We start from the raw sequence: 21,229 nt of genomic DNA, 5'->3' as shown, positions 1-21,229 counted from the left end.
GAACTGAGGATTTATTTGCTGCAAGGCAACAGTGCAACAATCTGCCCCATGCAGCCCTAAAGAAGTCATCCAACGAAAAATGTTCAGCGAACAGAAGGTTTTGGAATAAAAGCAGGATCATGTAGCGAAGTCATTTCTACTCTGCAAGACGCATTGCTCCAGTTCCAAAGAGGCAGAGCTGTCTGTCTTCGCCCGACAGTTTAGTCTGAACGCTGAATAGAGAAGTGTTGCAGTCTGAAATATTCCTGTAAGTCTGTCTCGGTGAATTCTACAGTCCCAGAACTCCCGCTGTGGTCCTGTCAGCGCTCCAGTCTGATTCATTTTCTCCTCCCCCTTTTTCCGTGCTCCACTCCTCCCTTACATGTGAGAAGTCTGCTCAGTGCCGTATCAGAGAACGGAGCTTTCTATCTCTGGCAGATATTTTGGCTTTGCTCAGTCAGCTCAGGATCCTTCGCCAACTCTTCCACCCACTTTGTCCACTTCTTGAAATGGTGAAGGAGTCTCAGCACCAGAAAATTGTCTCTCATGGCAACAAGTCTCCAGATGTGATCGTTGCTCGCCATGTCAGATGTTGGGGGATTTACAGGTAAAAGCGCCCGCAGCAACTGCTGAGGCAACATCCGACCAGGGTGAAAACAAAAAGTCTTGTTTTCGTACGGCAGCGCTCCTGTAAGAAGTGTCAAGAAGAGAGAAAGAATCCTGAATCTGAATGGAGCTACTTCACCTCACTGCCATGTCTGCCTCCTGCATGTGCTGTCAATCTGAAAGGGTTGCAAGGAAACAGCTTTGCAGAGACGGAACATGTTGGTCTGAAGCAATGAGGGAGAGACTGTAAATCAACTGAAATCCGCTGAGAAACTCCATGTGAATCCAGATTCTGGAGCTTTGTCTCTTCTGGCACGTGGATGTGCGATCTCTCCGTTTTCACTCAGAATTTTGATTTGAATTGTGCTTTCGGATATAATACCCCTTACTTACCAAAATATTCTACACTGGTCAGACGTAACATTACGAGTCCTGCCTGGTAGTGAGTTGGTCCATCTTTTGCTGTCAAAAGAAACCTTGACAAGAGGTTTCCTGAAGGGGGGGGGGATCTGGAAGCCAAATGTTAGCAGCAGATCTTTTAATCCATGAACATTGCAAAGTGAGACCTCCATTGTTCAGATTTCTCTGTCTAACACATCCCACAGACTTATTTGGATTGAGATCTGGGAAGTTTTAAGGCCAATGCAACACCTAAACTTGTGGTTCCCCTCAATCCATTCTTCCAGCCACTCTGGTTGGTCTGCTGCAACAAACGTCTGCAGCAATTTGAGCCTGAATAACTTGATTTTGGATTAAACTACATGGACCACGCTCCACTCTGTTGTATACGTTGATACATCTTGGTCACCCATGGCACAATGCACACGTGTTCCCTTCAATATCCAGTTGTTTTCGCTTCACTCGCCAGTGGTCATAATGTTATGCTTGGTGCATCTACCTGTAAACAGTTAATTAAAAAGACTATTCTCAGTACGCGGCTCCACAAGCAATGACAAGTAAAACATTTTTCTCTTCTCCATGATCAGAAGAAGGCTGACCTGAGTTCAAAAGCTCAATGCATCTTTTCAGATTCCTTTTTTTGTTTTTGTTTGGGTGAAATATTAAGCTGACCTTTTTAAATTACTTCTCCACAATGAATATTCACAAAGAATGCACTTCAGCTGCATCTTCAAGCGCCGGGCGTGATGAAAGATGTTCAGAATAAAGTGTGAAAATAAGGCTCAAGGCTGAGCAGTAATTAGTTTCCCCATTCAAGTTTCGGCTATTGTGCCTTGTCCTTCACTTAATGTAGACTGTGCAGGGAACATTAATGGAGGCAGCATTAGGAGCACATCCATAAACATTTCTGCTTTCTCATCTCCATACGGACAGGAGAGAGGGCCCACCCACACAAACACACACGGCTACAGGAGTGGGAGGCGTGTTTGGGGTGCCATGGAGAGTGATGGATGAAGGTATGTCTGAAGGCGGAGCAGGTCAAAAGGCGAGCAGTGTGATAAAGGCAACGCCCCGTCACCTGTCACTTCTGCCAACAAAACCCTTCGGATCCTCAGCAAATGTCAGGAGGAAGCTGTGGTCTGATGTGGGACAGACGACGGTTTCTGTTGGTACTCGGAAACCCGGAGCTGCTGTGACTCGGACGTGTTCTTGAACAACAACGTCTCACAAGTCAAAGGACGTTTTTTTTTATTCCGAAGTCAAACAGTTTTCTTCGATTAGGCTGCTGAAGAAATGTATGTACCGAAGCTGATGACCAACAAAGCACATCCCTTCACGGACCTCTGCTGCCACCTGGTGGCTAAAAGGAAATACTACCCCAAACCTCTGTTATAATCAGTTCCTAAGTCATGAATTACATTTCTGAGCATTTGATATGCACTGAATCAAGTTGAATGTTGCCCCTGATATATAAAGATCTAATATATGAAGTTAAAATATACATTTCCAATCTGAATTCACAGTTTTGAAAATTCAATTTTGTCACGTTACATCCCAACACATAACACATAACATAATTTTATGTGGTAAAACAATAACAGCGTATAGCTGTGAAGTGGAAAGAAAATGGGGAATGCTTTCCCAAAAAGTCACAAAAATAGCTCAAGTTGCATCAGACTGGGTAGCAAATGTATTTAAACATTCATTTTGAAGTGTTGCCACTTCGAAATTCTCAACAGGAAAATCTGTCTCGATGATGCTTTTTGCTCTTTAAAGTTTTCTGACTGGCCTGAGGCCTTCATAGAAAAGTTGCCATTCATCACAAAAATTCATTTTTTTTTCATTTTTAAAAACGAGTTAATAGGAAAAGCGGGTATGAACGCTTTTGATTCCCCCTGATCAATATGATTGAATCATTTGGAGAGGTTTTCGCTTACATTTGAAGCAACATTCTGTTTTAATTCGGCAGCTGCTGATATCCTGCAAATGAATCTCGAGTTATACTTTATTTATTAATGTACTAACAATAAGTTATCTACGGGTTTAGAAATGAAAGCGCGGCATTGTTTCGCGTCGAAATGCCGTTGTGTCTTACTGACATCTGGTGGTGGGTTCTGGTATCGCAGGGACAGCTTTGCCTGAAGGGACGGAATTCCCATGGGAATTAATAATGAACTGGTCTCGTCTGTCGGCTGATAGATGAAGTCAGCCGCTGTTAAAGATGTGGAAGAAGTCAAAGGTTTAAAGGCTGACAACAGAAACGGTTAGTCAAAGATTTAGATGCTAAAAAGTTTCCTACAAAAATAAATCTAAGCCAAAAAAAAAAAAAAAAAAGAAAAGAAAACCTTTTGATATTCTTGAAGATATGAACAGAATGAACTTAACAGTTTGGGCCACTAGACGGAACCAAAGATGTGCTCAATTTCTCTTGCTACAATAAACGAGATTAAACAAAGAATTTAATGTGTAAAATACACCTTTTTTTCAGTATTTACATCAGTTCTATTTGTTGTGCTCCACTGTTTATAAAGTAAATTCGACTTGATATTGAATATTTACAGCCACTAGAGGTCTCCCTTGCTCTTACCTCAAGTGATCCATGGCATTCCCAGATCAAACTGATCAATAAGCAAGAATTATAACTGAAGTGACGCCTCTCAGCCGATTTTAGGGCTTCTTGCCTTTCACGGAAAGCCGTCAAAGAGATGCACGTTGCCTCCTACATTTCCTTTCATCTATCATATATTTATTTAATTCGTATTTTTCATCTTTCGGGAGCCTTTTAAAAAAGTGAAGAGGACGGAGGAAGAGGCGCTCTTCCTCTGTCCTCCTGAAGCCTACGCTGCCGGACTGTAGATGCTAATTGAAAGAAACAATGCCGGGCCACATGTTCTTAAGATGTGTCATCTGGCCGAGGCGCTCCAGAGACGCAGCAGCGTGACCCGCTCCTCTCCTTTATTCTTGTCTGCTGTGGTTCTGCACAGCACTGAAGCTGCTTTCATTAGACTTCAGAGGCTCTCAGCCCAAGATTCAGCGACTATAGGATAAAACTTTGAGAATATGTTAGACAGAAGTTGATGCACAGGAAAACGTTTCAATACATATGTAGTCTTCTATACATACGATGTAATTATGATATTTTGTCAAGCGGCTGGTTGATATTGATGGAACTGTTCAGCTTCATTCATGTTGGATCAGATTTGCCTTTCTGGACATCTGTTTTGCTGTTGTCGTTTGCTTCAGATTTGTTGCATATAGACAAATATATTCCTGTTCATATTGTGTTCAGGTAAAGAGAGAATTCATGTCAGGTTTTGGACTCAGAACACCAGAAATGCCCACGGGGCCATGACTATGAGGTCCAAGATGGCGGCTTGTGGAAGGATAGTAGTTCAAGCTGTAATCAGATTAAAAACCAAACATTATGAGAGTGGTACAAATATTGGATTTAGTGAAAATTTCTCCTTACGATAAAGAAGAAATGAAATAATTAGAAAGTTTCTCATCAGATTTAGGTGAAAAGTCAATTTTCACAGAGTCTTTACAGCGTCTGGAGTTTAATACGATTGAGCAGCAATCCCTGAATCAATGCCAAGACTCATCAGAGCTAATTCCTTTGCACCAGAGTCCATTCTTGCTCTTGCTGGTCAGGACAAACAACTGAAAAAAAAGTTCTCTTTCAAACTTTGTGTAATAAAACGTCATATTTCAGTCATCAGGCTTTAAGGTAACAAAGAAGCTGCCGACGGGTTTCCGTAGAAACAACGTCCTCACGAGTCAGTTTAACGATGACGAAGGGAGGAATTTTATATGCAAACCTTGATGCTTATTTGGTCCCTTTACTTGTTTTTCCACATACAGTAGATGATCAAAGGAATTCAAAAAGCAACAATTAAAAAGCCATGATTTATTTATTCAAGTAAAAGTGTGTTGTTACTGAAGCAACTTTTTATCATAAAGTGAATTAACTCCTCTCTCCAGGATCAAAGCACTTGCTTCGCGTTTTTTTGTGTGTTTTGTTCATTTGCAATTCTGTTTCATGTTGCTTATTCAGCCACTCATTTGTGCACATTATAATATCATGCAGCTTAATCCTCTGCCCACCGACTGGATTACAGCCGACAGTAACAGAGAGCAGCTTTTATCCATGGGTGGAACTGTTTTCAGGGAGGCCAATCCCACTTTCATTTACAGCACTTAAAGAAATCCCCAGTATAAATTATTACTCAATAGAAGTAAATGTATCCTGACCTCAAAAACTTCAGTTACAGACCGCTTGTTGAGTCAAAGTGGGAATCTTTTACACTCTCCTTGCAACGTTCCCTGGAAGAATACGCAACAATACACTTTGTTTTGTTGTCTATAAAAGTGATTTATAGGTCAACAGGAGGTGACATCACAGCTCTGACTCAGATGACTGCAGTTTGCTTTCCCAACCTCGGTCTTGATGTCCTTTGTCAGAAGGTGAACACAGCTGCACTACAAGGTTAGATGACATCATCATGATGTGACATCACCCATCAGGACCTAAACATATACATCCCACACCAATGAGGTCGACTTAACATTAAACAGCTACTGGACTAGACAGCCAGGGTCTTTTTTCCTATGACCCATGATGCTTTGCATGAACTACGACCAGCATTCTTGCATGTAAGCAAATCGGAGAGCACAAAGAGGGGTTTAAACTAGCGCTGTCAATCAATTAAAAAAAACATAATCCCACTCCAATGCTGCGCCTAAACGTTTATAGCAGAATCGAGTAACTTGTCAGAACATGCTACATATATCAAATATGACCTAAAAGAAATTTTACATTGTAATTTAATGCCTTGAAATTGGTCATCTGTAACTCTATAACTTTAAGAGCTGAAGCTCCGCCTTCAGGAAGTCGTCACCACGTCGCTCCTCTATTAACCCTTTAATGGTGTTTTTTTTTTTTTTTTTTTTTACCAGCGTTGTGCTGAAAAGTAGCTCGTATAATGAGCTCAGCAGACGGCGCAGTTCCACCACATGTTCACTAGTCTGGCTAGTCTGAAGGAGCAGAGTGGGGAAGTCATGGCGGAGGGCCGCTCTGTGAGGTGGAAGCTCAGAGGAGGAGCGTCGTCCTTTAGATCCACGCAGGCGTTTTGCACAGCTGAATGGTTACTGTGGGAGATACTGTAAAGTCAACTGTATATAAAGCTGCCCCTTTACCTGTTGCTTAATCCATGAACAGTCTGGTTATTTAACATCACCAGCTGGTGTTTAAAGGAGTGCTTCATTCCCATTTGAAGAGCCAAACAGGTGACAGGCGGAGAGAAACACTTGTTGGCATCAGAAACTTGCATTTGCAAGCACTAAACACAATACAGCTTACCTCATATAAAGCAGTGTTTATGCAGTGGGCTGCACGATTTCCAGGCTAGTAGCATTGTTAGCCTGCGTCAAGAAGGTCTGGGGTTAATATTGCAACCGGGTCTCATTTAGTGCAGATCTTGCATGTTCTTGCATGGAAATGAGTCCAGTCCTTTCACAGGGAATACCCAGAATACATGAAATTTGAAACCAGGAGAAGAATGGTTGTTTCATTATTAAATGAATCTATAAATAGACTGTTGGCTCTTGATTAATACAGAAATGATATTCAGTATGCCAGAGAAATAACTCCTTCGTGCCACGACTTGTTCATTAATATTTGATGCATGATTTAGTTTATAGCTCATGCTGCACACAGATTCATCAGCCAAGGCTGGAAAAGGTGAGCATTCATGTGGGTGCATGGTGCTCACCTCTCTATGACGCTAATTAGTGCTTAGATACCAATTAATCAATATATTCTTCCTGGACTTATGGTCACACGGAAGCCCCTGCATAATCAGACAGACAAGTAGAATTGTTCTGACTGCATAAGGCACTTAATTCCAGTCTTTGTCTCCCTCTTGTAATGTTGGATGCAGGGTAACCTAAGATTAATTTTAATTACCAATATTGAAATGAAATGCAGAATATTCAAATTTTGACATTTATTAAAATGCTGCCAGAACAGGACGCATTTAGTCACATTTAGTCATTTTAGTCTAAACGAAGCACCTAATTAGACAAAAAACTATTCATATTCCTATCGTTCAGATTATAGCAGAACAAAACCCATTCTTATGCAGGATGTGGGATGAGGTTCACTACCTGCAGAGTTTAAAATTAGCTGAGGGGTCAGAGGTCGTTCATCTGCTGCCGAGACAGAAAGACTTATGTTCAGTATGCAACAGGTGTTTCTTCTGTAACAGTTTTAATTCCCAGGCATGAGCTCCTCTTAATGACTTTATTAGGCTTTACTTTCACACAGACTAACAGGGAGGCACATTATCATAAATAAAATATCAATAAAACGGTGAGCAATTTAATGGAAAAAATGCCTAAAATGATGGGAAAAGGCTGCTTTTGGTGGTGAACTAAAGAAAAACCTTTTTTATTATTATTTTTCTCAAAAATTAAACCCCAATATCTTAAAATGCATTACTATATTTTGCAGCTGTAAAAAAACAAATAGCTTTTTCGTTATTGGGGTGGGACACTTTTGTCTTTAAATTAAGGTGGTAATATTGCTTTTTTAATTGAATGCCAAACAAAAACTTATAACGCATTAAAGTCAAAGTTCTGTCCAATCCTGGACATATCTAAGAGCTTTTATTGGTGAGATAAATCACTTTAAGAAAAAGTATTAGCATGATGGATCTAGTCCGGCTTTGAAGGGGTTCAAATACTGATACGACTTTAACAATAACCAGTTGATTGACTTCTCTTTAACGATAGGGAAAAGTTGATCAAAAGACTCCAATTAAAACATCAGAAAGGAATTTATCTGTAATAATTTCAGAGCAGGTTTTGGAAATGGATATTTTGTCTTTATTGACCCTGGAGAAGAGTAGTTGATTATACAATGCATGAAAGCCAACAGGTTCTCCTTTGTCTTTTTCATAAAAACAACAGAGACAACAAGTAATCAAACTTTTTAAGGAGTAAAACTTACAACTTGTTGAACGTTTTTTAGTATGTTTGTTTAACCCCTTAACTGTCAGGAGGACACTGGTGTTCTCATGGACCCACTGATTAAAAATTAAGTGTTATGGTAGTGACAGTCGGTTGGACAGATCATTACAACATAAGAATAAATCAAATCTGTAAAAAGAAAAAAAAAAAAAAAATATATATATATATATATATATATATATATATATATATATATATATAAGAAAAAGAAGTAAAAATTAGAGTCGAGACCAGAGGAAGCCTCTAGGGGTGACAAACAGGATACGTGATGAGAAGCCTCAACGTGCTGAAAACTATTTTTGAAGGATCAATAGTTAAAGGTGAAAGAAATGTCAAAGAAATTGCTTCTGAGTGTGAGAACTTTAGAGAGTGTCGAAGGTGAGAAGCCAGAAGGCAGAGAAAAGAAAGATGAAAGACAAAATATGAGGAAAACAACTGTTTTGAATTCTGCTGCCCGTCCATGTCTGGTTTGATTTTTAGAGAAGGTCAGTAAATACACACGCATGCTGTGAAACACACCATGTGAGGGCAGATAAGGGGAGCCACAGCGATCTGATACTACATTGTGCATTAAAGCCACGTAACCAGTTCTGTCAAGAAGGGCGAACCGCAATCTCTCCTGCACAACGCCGATGACCAAAACGTCTGATGTTCCCAACTCTCACATGCGTCCAAAATTCATACTTTCATATTTAGGCCTCTAATGTTGACTTTGACACAATGTGCTTTTGTTGCTATGACTGTTAGTTCAGTAATTGATTTCCTGTGGATAACATAATGATTCTTGTGCTTTTTTTTTCTAGTCCTCAAGACAATGTCTGATACTTGCCTCATATGTTATAATGATGGAAAAAAACTTTATTTTCACTTTCCAGTACCTGTGGCAAAACCTAAACCCTGGGCTGTTTCATACATAACAATACATAACGATGTAGATATGTATGTGTTATTCATAAATATCTACAATATGACCACTACAACTCAGAGTCACCAAAAAATGCTAGTCAAATCCAGCTTTAATGACTTGGTAATATTATTAGGTACTCTATGCAACATTATTAGTTATTCTGTCTGTTTAGATGGAGATTCACCCTCCTCAGTAAAAAAATAAATAAATATTTGACTACCTTGGGGCACTCATGGAGGTTTGATCTTTCTTTCCTGGATGGTACGTCAATACTTAAATATGGAAAAATACAATATGAAAAGAGAAAGGGACGGCAGAGCATTGAATTAGCTAATGCAACTCCGTGAATTCACCCCAAAACATACAAACAAGCACCTTAAATCCAAGACACAAGATGTGTCAGGATGTGTCGCATGTTCCAGAGCCAGGACAGAACTCTCTATGTAATGTTTCTGAGCATCAAGAGAAAGATACGGTATCTGTTATTTTAGATTAAGTCGCGTCGTTTTAATCAAGCGCTGAAATTAATGTGAGAAGAATAGAAGGGGGCACAGCGAGAAGTGAAGGGTCTGGGCGAGTGCTTCAGGCCATCGAGGGAAAGAGATATTTTCAGTCACTTCCAGAAGCGAATGAAGATTGACAGCTTGACTCTGCGTTCACAGGCCTTATTACCATAAAGCTATTTATTAGGCTGATTTTCCAGCCTGGGAAAAGTAGACACAGCAGAAAAGAAGCAGAGGGGGTCGGCTCCGTGGGGGGAAGGCTGGTAGGAGGTTAAGGGCACGTCACCATGGAAACAAAGTGGGATATTGAGGAGTGATTTGGAATAGTGGACATCCTTTTACAGGTGGAGGATAGGTATCGTGCATTGGGCCAAAGGTCAGACAGGAGTATCACTTCTTCTGTGTGAACTGTGGGGGATTATCACACCAAGATTGACTCGAATGTGTCACGTAGGTTTATGATAGTTAAGTAGGAGGTGATTCACTAACCTCCTCGGTCCCCGTTTGCCGATGCTACACATATTTAGCATTCATGTGGTGTGACTCTGTAACAGCTTAGCATACAACTACAACCCTAATCCATGTTAACCCCCTAGTGCACCAACACTTCCTGCAGCTCTTCATTAGCACTAATTAGGGTCGTACTGCTGCACATGGCAGGGGGCTGCTGATACCTTTCTCAGTGCTCTGCTGAAACTGGTCTTTACATGGAGTTCGGTTTTCAAACTTGGGTTGTACCAGCGTTCACCAAACAGACTCTATGCTTCATCAAATAACATCCACCAATAACGAAGTTCAGTTTATTGAAACTAAATGTGTAAAATGTAAAGAGACCCCAAAGTTCAACTAATACGAGAAAACACATTGGTTGTGAGGCTTGGTGAAAAAGTTGCCTATTTGTAGAAAGAAGTTCGGGGAATTGAAGCAAGTAGGGGAGAGTAATTCTCTGGCAAAAGCTTCTCTGGCGCCGTTCCTTCCCATCCGACGGATTCACTGGGTCATTTACAAGGAGGATGTGATGTAGGATGGATGCGTTTCCTGGTAGCTCTTGGCTACTCGTTTCAGAGAACTGAATATATAGGATAATACAAAACCATGAAGCGAAATTAAATGACGCACCTCAAAAACCTCAAATCTTCTCACAGCTCACTTTATTCCGCTGGTTCCTGAACTCCATTTGTCCAACAGGCAACGACGTGAGCGAGGGAAAACGCGGCGCGTACAGATTTTCAATTTGTCATGATGCAACGTCTGACTTTAGCCAAGTAATATTTGAGCTGTGATATGGATTTCATTTTAATCTTCATTATCATTTCACGCCGAATCTTTGACCGAGGTATATAAACATAACAAAAGCAACATGAAACGGTAAGGAAAGTGTTAAAGCACTCTGAGCTAATCCCACTGAAAGGCATAAGAATGGTTGTGGGGCAGATGGAACGAACAAAAGATCCTCCGTCACACTCCATGAGCGCCGAAGCTGGGTCAGTTCTGCTGCGGTGAGGGTTAGGGGTGCTTGTAGACGGGTTAAAGGTCACAACTTTCCTGCTGACCCCTGAGTCATCAACACACTTAACCCCTTCATTTGTGATCGACTTCTCATCCCGGAGCTCCCAGAAGAGTGACGATGCCGTCGCTGTTAACACACTGCAGTGCAAGTTGCTGAGAGAAGGGGAGTGTGGGGATAATTGATGTACTCCTCCACTGGGGAAAATGACTTTTTTTGGCTCTTTTGCAATGCAAAATGAAGAAGGGCTGTATGATATATTGATTTAATTGATTCAGGCATTAATGTAAGAGTTCGGAAAATGTTCATCATTTCTGGAAGCATAGGTAAGATGCATTGCTTGTACATAAAAATCTTCTCTAGATTTACCTTTGAAATCAACAACATGATTAGGAAAGTTGGAGGTTCAGATTGAGTAGTCAGGGTTTGTTTACCTCCAACCCTTTGTCTACTGCTGGCTGGATTTGCTCCCTTTCCAGGAGAAGAATGGCTCATCTTGTAGGAGGAAATAGCATGACTTCACACACTGCTTTTGTTTTTTTTTTTGTCTGCCAGATCAGATTAATTCCTCCGGAGAACATGGTATTGACCCCGGGAATCAGGGATTGATCTGTTGCTGGTGGTAAAACAAAGAAGGCTGATGTGCTGCAGTATGAGCTACAATACAATGAGCTACAATACAATGAGCTACAATGTCTTAGAAAAGTATTCACACCTTCTGATTTTTTTTACACATCATCACACATTACAACCATGAACTGCAGTTGAAAACTGGCACAAACACACTGGCACATTGTTGTTATTAATAGAGGGAAGAAGGTATGTTTGTTCTATTTCTTTAAAAAAAATCCGATCAGAGTTTAAGGGAAGATGGATGGAGCTCCATCCATCTCCAACTGGATGGATGCCTGCAGCTTTTCTTCTGTCATGGAAGAAAGCTGCACATAAAACTCAAGACTGAAACCTCCAGCAGGACAACATGCACCCAAATCTACAGCAGAATGGCAAAATCAAATCATACTAAAACGTCAGAATGGCCCAGTCAAAGTCCAGACGCAAATCTAGTTTGCAATTATTAGCAAAATTTGACAATTGAATAGTAGGACTTGTAGCTGAAATAGCAGCACAAGGTGATTCTACAATTGATTTTATGATTTTTAAGCATTTTAAAATCTATTATTATTCCTTGTTTTATTTTCTTTCCACTTCACAATAATCCTACATTGTCTTAAGTTTGAGTAAACTGAAGTGCTATGAATACTTTTGCAAGGCAGTCTAATATTGTACTTAATTTCATGGGTTTCGGGGGGTGCAGTATTTCACCCTCATCATCAGGGCAACACAGAGAGACTGTAAGCAGTCTCTGATTGACCTGTAATGTGTTTTTGGGTGGAGTTAGTAGCTGGTATTTGTATTTAAAAGGATGTTATTATTGAGTCAGGACTTTTTTTAAAAAAATAATAATACCGTATTATGGTGTTATTCCTCGTCAAAAACGTACCTGGAGTGTCGCGCGTTTGAGAAATTCTTTAATCTCCCATGGTAGATTCCTTCGTTGGGGGCGTCTAAGCGCTTCCTTCCACTATATGCTGCCTATTTCCTCAAAGCTCCTCCTTGGAGCTGCAGTCTTCAGGTGAGTTTCTGCCTCACAGAGAACCCAGCGCTCTCCCTCCCCCACTCGGCTCCTTCAGACTAGCAGCAGCAGCAATAAGCAAACGCCTGGTGGAGCTGTAGCAGAACTCATCATACAAACAACTTACCAGTCCAAAGCTAGTACGAACCACTAAAAACGGCATAATGGAGGAGCGTTGTCGTAATCACGTGCTGAAGGAGGAGTGTCAGAAAGATTAGGAGTTTCTTAAAGAGACAGAGGTCAATTTCAAAGGCGTGCACTTGCACATTTATTTTAAGTCATATTTGATACATAGAGTCACTGGAAATGTTATTCTCTGTTTTGTTACTTTGTGTAACAAATAGTGACTCTCTCTTTGTCCTAGCCTACTCTCTTTAGAAATGAGGATTGCAAAGCTACAGAATTTCTTCATTAGAAATGATTTGTTTGCTGTACACTACTATTGAACATCTCAATGACCTCATGGTTGAGGTCAGAACAGTCCGGACTGCACCGCTGCACCACTGCATGCTACCTCCATCAGAACGAACGAGATCATAATGACACCCTTACAAAGTGAGCTTAAAGCTGTTATTTTCTATCCTCACTGAGATGCCACAAACGCACCTTCTGAATATGCAGCTGAGACTTCTCAGTGAGTCTGAGTGTAAAAAAAATAAAAAATACACCATACATAGAGCAAAAAAGGCGTCTTCAAGGAACTGACTCATTTCGTTATGCCAACTACAAAATTCTGTTGCGTAGCAGAGTGAAACTCAAACTCGCCCTTCCAATTTGCAACGCAATGAGAAGAATAACAATGACCAGATATAAAGGCAGAGTAATGCAGCACAGCAGTGGAGAGTTTAGCTCCAGATGATGAGGTGAAGAAGATGTTTTTTTTTTTTTTTGAATGGGATAAAAGAAAAGAAAATTGCAAATGGCACCCAGCCTGCTTCCATCTGAAACTGAGTGGTGCCATTCTCTGTATTGGAGGGGACATCATTTTCATTCATTCCTATAACTCAGTCAACCACAGGAGCCAAACTGCATTATCATACTCATCACTGTGGCTTAAGGCAGCCGTCCTCCTAAAACACTCCAGGAAAAGAATTGAGCCACACTGACATTTGGAATTCCAATCATCACCACATTTTCCTCGTCCTTTCTCTTTGTCTGCTAATCCGATGAAACTCGTATCACATAATCTATTAACATCACCATGAAATCACCAGGTAAAACCCTGACTGTTACGTCTCAACTCAGACGTCTCAGTCATTATTAGGACATGCAGTGCAAGTCTCCTGTTTTATCCTTCTCTCTCTTTACCTTCTACATCTCCGTTCATCTTTACTTCAAATGCTGCCTAATTTTCATTCCATGCTCAGCTATGTAAATATTTCTGCATATCATATAAATCCAGCAGGGAAGCTCAGAATGCTCTGCTAAAGTGCCTATATGATCAGGTAAATCTGGTGGTGAATAAATTAACATTCTTAAACATCTTTGTAGATTTTCGATGTTGTAAGACAGAAGTAACATATATGAAGCTTAATTCAAGGTTGTGCAGTTGCTTGTAAAAGCTCCTGTCTGTAATAAAGACGAGGAGCTTGTATTCCTATCACAATGCCTTAGTTATTAATGTTGTAAGAAGACAGACTCCCTATGAGAATGCTCCGACGACTACAGTGTGTACCTCAGTAGGTGAATTGCTTTTTAAATCGAAAATGTGTACCTAACGATGAACCAGAAGTGTGGAAGTCCAACATTTTCTTCCTGATATCTTGGCTGAATCCTTGTGTTTTTAATAGTAGTGAGATTAATAGCACTTTCCAAATGTAAAGGTAAAGAGTTCCTTGTTTAATTGCTTAGATTCTGCTATGCACTCATAAAGATTCAATCATCCTGGCATTCAAAATTCCTGGAGCAGCTCCAACTGACATCAGCCTGACCTACTTTCCTTTTAATTTCTACTACTTTCCAATTAATTTAGTAAATCTGACCTCATCCCACCTCTTGGGGCCACTCTGCGTTTAGAACATTTAGCTTTCATTGACAACAAGATATTGATGTCCTGGTCAGCGGTGCAGATTTTATTCTGTTCATCCCAAAACATAGTCCATATTCTCACAGAAGTGACAGCACACAATGTTACTATATCAGTTCCTCCAGGACTTCATGTTTGTTTTCATTTTTTTCCATTCAAAATCACTGAATTTTGCTTCTTCTTTTTCTAAAAATACAAATCAAGATGTTTATTCCCAACGTTTCACAATATTATGCGATTCCTACACGAGCAGCAAATATCAAGCTCCTCAAATCTGATTTATAACCAGGTTGCAGCAGTAATGTGGTCTGCAGAGACGGATCAGAAAGTGCACTGGCTGTTTGTGAGAAGTCTGACCCCACTGTGAGTGATGGGTCTGTTAGGCTTGGTGCCATCTGAATGTGAGGTCCAAATCCCTCCACCTACTGTTCTCCACCGGTTTGTCTGGCCCACCACCATGGAAGCCTCCCCAGTCATCACACATTCTCTTTCTACCCGTCTACAAAGCGTCTGCTGCAGCCGCAGCAGCAGCGTCAACACAAGCTCAGCGAGAAAGGTCACATTTAATGATCCCGGCGTCGTGCTGGCGCTGGAAGCCGCTTTCACAGGAAGTGCGGGGTCCGCAGGGGGAAACGGTGTCTGTGGTCTGCGCCTCCCGCTGACTTTGAATTAGCATGCATCTCTGCGCATTTTGTGTATCTGCATCTGAGGTCCGTGTAATGCGGGCGACTGAGAGAGACGGTGCCGGGGTAATGGCTGGGTATCTACAATGGCAGAGTCGAGCAGAGGAAGAGGGCATTACAGGGGACAACTGCTGGTTTCTGGAGGTTGACTCACACCATGAATAAAGATGCTTGTCCTCACAAATAGCTCCCCAGAAATCCATAAATAATGTATCTGTACCAGTCAGCCGTTCGAAGAAAATACAAGGGAACCACAACTACTGCTAAGCTATCTTTTCCGTTTCTTGCGCTGTTCGTTTTGCGCTCCCGCTCCTCTGCTGGAGCCGACTGCAGCCACGCAGCTCATGCACTGACATAAGCATTGGTATCCCGGTGGGCACCGAGCTGCTGGTCTTCCCTCAGTTTTGTTCTCCCAGAAAATATGTTTTCTCACAAAGTGAACAGGCTTGAACGACGTGAAGCTCTAATTTGCACCCGAAAAACAGCCTGCTGACACTTTGGTTTTGCACAAATAAAAGTCGGTCGTGAGCTACTTTTTGAGGGATTTGCATATGGAAATAGCATAATTGCCTCGAATACATGCATGCAAAGAGCTGCCAAGTCCCTGACAGTTCTAACGAGAGAAGAGCAGAGGTGAATCTACTTGACCTCCGCGAAAGGACAAATGGCCACATTAGTGCCTGTAAATTATTTTACATATACACACAAACATATAATTACACAGCAGAGGAGCAGAGCAGCAGGCGGCGCCTTCCCCAGCTGCCCAGAAACCCCTGCTCATGTGGCGACTCTTGTTAACCACTGGTTTGTCACTAAACAATGTAGCTCAGCGTTCCCAGATGTCCCTGTTCCACGCAGCCGCAAAGATCTGCTCCTCCACTGCTTCTGCTTTAATACGTCCCACCGACAGGAAGCAGTATTAAAGGCCCTGCCTGAGTTTCATTGATTAAACTTTAACAGTTTGGAGTTAAAAGAGCTAACTGACTGTTTCCTCCATGAGTTCATTGTGTTTTGCATATTGATTCACAAGCACAAATTTCCTCCTCCGAGAGATTTCTTTCTGACGCCTGCTCTGTGGAGAACACCTGTCTGAACACCATTTCTCCTTTTCTTTATCAATTCTGAATGCAAAAGATTGTTTGTGCATTTGGATCCTCGTTAGCCATTGCTGTATCAATGGCTACTCTTTCTAGGGTCCACAAAAAACAACAACAACAACAACAACATTAATTAAGACACAAATTAATGCAAGGACAAGACATGAGGACAAATGCACTATCTGCTCCATAACTCAGCTATTGTCTTTCAGTATTTGGCAGATATTCAGTGTTACTGTGGGTTGTTTCAATGAGCAGTGACAGTTAAATATCACAGCAGTGGATGCAGCAAGTCAGTGACTCAATGCAATATCCTGGGGTTCCTTAGATAGAAAACATTTCCTAGTAATTTCCATCATAAACAGACAAACATGCACTGTTTGATAACTAGGATTGATTGAAACATATGTATTACTGAATTTACCTTTTGTCAAATGCCTCGAGGTAACATTCGTTGTGAACTGGCGCTATAAATGAACTGAACTGAATTTTAAAGCAACTTCATGGTAACAAGACAGTTTACAGTGAGCACAGGTTTAAATGTAGTCTAAAATGGTTGTTTTGGTCAAAACTTCATTTTCTCTTTTCTGTCGATAAAACCAAAATACATGAATGAGCTGCTAAAATGTAGTTTACAGTTTCAGGGATTCTGTCTGTCAGTTCTTTTATAAACTATCGTGATCATGGTCTACTGCAGCTAAGATACTGACTACACACAGATAATCTCTGAAACGCCACCTAAAACTAAGTAGCTGCTCCTCCGCTGTTGAAGCATTCATTCTTTGCAAGTTCTTTGCTATTAAAATTTTACCAAAACAAATTTGTGTTAATTTCTGAGGATTTTTATTTTTTTTTAGATTTGAATCAATATTTGTGTAGAGAGCAGCAACAGCAACCGTAAATAAATCTGTTTCATTTTAAACTATTTCTGAAATGTGCTCAGCTAAATAAATAAGATTTAACTAGTTATTAAGATATTCTAGCTCAGCTGTGTTTTTTTCTTTGTACTTAAAAGAAAACTAAATCAGTATTAGTTCGAGTATAATGTCTAAAACTTTAAAATAGAGTAAAATTAGTCTAATCTAGGAAGTTTGTCTGAAGCATTGGGTCTGTGACTGAACTAAGAGATGGATGGAAACTTAAATTGTTGTTCTAACACAGAAATTAGTTAATATATTAACCTATAATAGACATATAGACACATCAGACTTACTGTTTGCTGTACTGCACTGGACTGGAATATTCACTTTAACTCTAAATATTAAGGTCAGATTTGTCACCAATTTCAAGAAATTCATAATGTTGAAATGTAAACATTATTTAAACGTTAGATTAGGAAAAATATAATACTTGAGAACATTCTATAATTTTAAGACCTAATATTTATTAATCTTTCAACACTTTTTTATGATGTAGGTATAAAATATGGCTGAATACATTTCTAAATGGCTGTGATAAAAAAAATGCTTATAAAAAAAAAAAAAAAAAAAAAACTTAAAAAAGTGCTTATCTTTAATTTGAATAAATTCAGTTCTCTAAATGGGAAACTCTCTCAGTGATTTCCTCTTTATCAATGTCACCACTTCAGCACCCCTAAAAAGAAATTGAAGGCTATTTAGCGGCTGTCAGATCTCATCAGGAATATTCCTGCTTAGTGGTTGTAACAGAAAAAAAATAAACCCAACAGAGACCATGCAGAAAGGAAGAGTGTTAAAAGAAGCGATAGATAGAAGAGCCAGGTCCAGCAGACTGCTGTAGTGTTGTGATTCCATGTTTGAGTGCATTGTCCATTATTTCCCAAATTGGTTATTGGGCCTCATTGATTTTCTCATCGAGCCTCCCTTTGAGCTGCAGGTCAACCGACTCAAGCTGTCCGCTGACTGTCCTGCTATACAGCTCTTCGCTTGGATACCCACGGTTTGACCACCAGAGCCCCTCCTCCCCCAGATGAATCAGCACATAATGGGCAGGGAGATATATCTCAATTATGGTTTATTATTCTCCTTTTAAATACCCATATGGAGCATCGAGGCAAAGATGTAAAATAACAAAAACAGCTGCTATATTGATTTTTTTGTTGTTGCTTGTTTTGTTGTTTGCAGAAATTTTGATTTAAGTGTTTGCTTATCAGTCTGGGTGTTTTCATGTGGCCAGTCTGCGTCCTTTCTTGTAATACAAAAGCCTTTTATTCTTCATCTCACTGATTAGCAGAACTACTTCTCGTGCCTCACTCCTCATTTCAACTGCTTGGATTTATTGATGCCATCACTGGAGGAGGACTCTGCCTCTCTGAGCTCTGAGCAATATGAGCCGGGATCCACACGGGGCACGGCTGTCTATCAGCCCGCCAGTCGGAGCTGATCCGCCTCAGATAGATTTCCCTCAATGGATTCATTGTCCCTCATCGTCTCTCGTGCTTTCTTTCTCTATAGATCTAAGGGAACCAGCCCCATGCTCAATCTGCACTCCATTAGAGCCTGAGGATGGAAAGAACAAAAAATAAAAAAAAAGGTGTGAGGGCGTTACAAGAGAAGCTTTACAATGAGGCAGAATCAGGGCTTCTCAAAGTTAGTTACAAAGACGGGTAGCTGGGGCACTTATCAAAGGGCAAACGTTACTCCCATCTGTAACAAAATACAGCCACAAAAGAAATGCTACTGGTTTGCTCTTCACTATCAGTTAATGTACACAAACTAGGAATGAAACTGTTACCTTTACGGCAAATAGTATGTCCAATATATACAGCACTCACCTGGCAATGATGTGTGCGTGTGTGTGTGTGTGTGCGTGTGTGTGTGTGTGTGTGTGTGTGTGTGTGTGTGTGCGTTCTTGTATTTGCTACATTGTAAGGACCATTTGTCTAGCACATACCACGTTGTGGGGACCAATTGCTCCTTGGGGACCAAAGTCTGTTCCCCTCAAGGGATTATGTTTAGGAACAAGGTGTGAATAGACTTTTAGGTTAGGTATGTAGTGGTAATGGTTAGATGTAGGGTAAGGGTGAGAGCTAGAATGTAGAAATGAGTAGAAGTCAGGGCAAAGTCCCTGCAGAGATGGAGAAGCACATATGTGTGGGTGTGTGTGCGTTTCATTGGTATTCATTGACATGGAATCTAAGCCAGTGTGCTCATTACAGCTGGCATATCATGGTGTTGACTTAATCCTTTGTACAAATGTGAATGGTAAACAATCATGTATAGTGCATTATCAATTCCAGAGGACTCCAGAGCGCTCGACACTTCATTCAGTCATTCACACAGAGATGGCAATATGGAAAGTCGCCATAGTGTGATACACTGCCATGCCCTGTGACCACCACCAATGTGTACTGCTCGAGACAACAGAGGCAGATGGAGTGGAGATCAATCCAGCAACTTGCCGATTGCGGGATGAACTCCTACCACCACTGTCCCAATGCATATATGCAGTCAAAATAATACAGTAGCACACAGTATGGATATAGCACATGAGGTCATTAACCCTCCAAAGTATGCACACCTTGATACCAATAAATAAATAAAAAAACAGGCATTTGGGAGTTCCACCTGAACAAGAACCCACTGAGCCACTGAGACTGAGGGAAGGAGAAACCCCGTGGCAAAACTTAAGCAGAAGTGACAGCTTCAGGCCAGCGCAGCTGACAGCGGACAGCTTCATTTAGCAGAGCAAATAGGCTGCCGTTCATGCTTCTGCTGTCTACCAGGTACAGCGGTCTCCCCGTCACGTTTCACTCACAGCCCAGATCTCTTGAGGATGGCATTTGTTTCCTCTATCAGAAATTTTCAACAGGACAAAGAGGTAAGAGAAGTAAAGGACATGGAGTGGAGTTTTGTCAAATGATCATGTTTCTCAGTGAGAATCCCACCAGCCCAGTGAACAGGGGAATCAGGAAGGAAATGTTGAGGTTTATTCTCATTATCAATGTGAAGTGAAAACACACAGTCATTACTGATACCCTGTGGACATATTGATATTGAATTCTGTCACAAAATCCAGTTAATATCCATTAACCTCATGTGAAAAAACTCTCATTAACTTTTTTTCTGTTGACAGAATCTCCAGCACAGTTCCCCAGTCCAAACACAACGAGCTTTGCTTTAAACAAGCGCTGCTGTCACAGCAGGTGAAGATGTGAAAACCGTCTGAATGGACTCACCGTTGGAGCCTGTGAAGTTTCCCCAGTCAAGCAGCGAGCTGTTAAAGGATGCCAGAGACTCGTTGAAGAACACGTCGGTGCCGTTGGATGGGTTTCGGATGGTGTCGGTGAACAAATTCATCTGCAGCAGGGTCTTGATCAGGTAGCGCAGCATCGTGCCCCCTAGAGGGACCCGCAGCCCCCCTTGCTGTGCTGCTCCCTCTCACTTCGTCCTGAAAGTGAATGTCTCTCCAGATGAGTCTCCTCTCCCAGCTCTCTGCTGCTAAGATGTTTCCATGCGTTGGAAAAGATACAACAGAAAAGTGTAAAAGTGTGTCAAAAAAGAGAAATCAAGTTGGTCGTAATTAGTTGTCAGTCGGAAGAGGGGGAGTGGGTGGTCCAGCTGGGGGTCCCTCTGAGCCTCGAATCGGGGCTGCCCTCTTTGCTTCTATTGTTCTGGGATAAAATAACTTCACATGCTGTCTGCCGTCACACAACAGCCTCTTGCCGCTGTAAAAGAATCCAGCGATGTGATGATGACCCCTTCGGATTGTTCTCCACTCCACAACCCCTCCCTCTAGCTCCTCCTGTGTCCCTCCCTCTCTCCCTCTCTCCCTCCTCTCCTCCCTCTCTCGGCGATGGGGTCCCCGGGGGGACGTATAGGACTGGAGGGGGGTCCAGAGGGGAGGTAGAGAGCAGGTGTTGTTGGCAATAAATGTTTAATT

At 41.2% G+C, this 21,229-nt stretch overlaps 1 protein-coding gene across 1 annotated transcript in view; it reads right to left on the bottom strand.

Moving 5' to 3' along the window:
- Positions 1-20,679, bottom strand: part of robo3 (roundabout, axon guidance receptor, homolog 3 (Drosophila)) — a 170,232-nt gene extending 149,553 nt beyond the window's left edge. The window contains exon 1 of the mRNA XM_088012628.1: positions 20,526-20,679. Coding sequence (XP_087868754.1) covers positions 20,526-20,679 — 154 coding nt within the window. The remainder of the gene's footprint in view (positions 1-20,525) is intronic.
- Positions 20,680-21,229: the final 550 nt, after the last annotated feature.

The sequence above is a fragment of the Poecilia mexicana genome, unplaced genomic scaffold (assembly GCF_051168715.1).
Source record: "Poecilia mexicana isolate PSO_F unplaced genomic scaffold, ASM5116871v1 scaffold_14, whole genome shotgun sequence".
NCBI lineage: Eukaryota > Metazoa > Chordata > Actinopteri > Cyprinodontiformes > Poeciliidae > Poecilia > Poecilia mexicana.
This window is presented reverse-complemented; position numbering and strand designations above follow the sequence as displayed.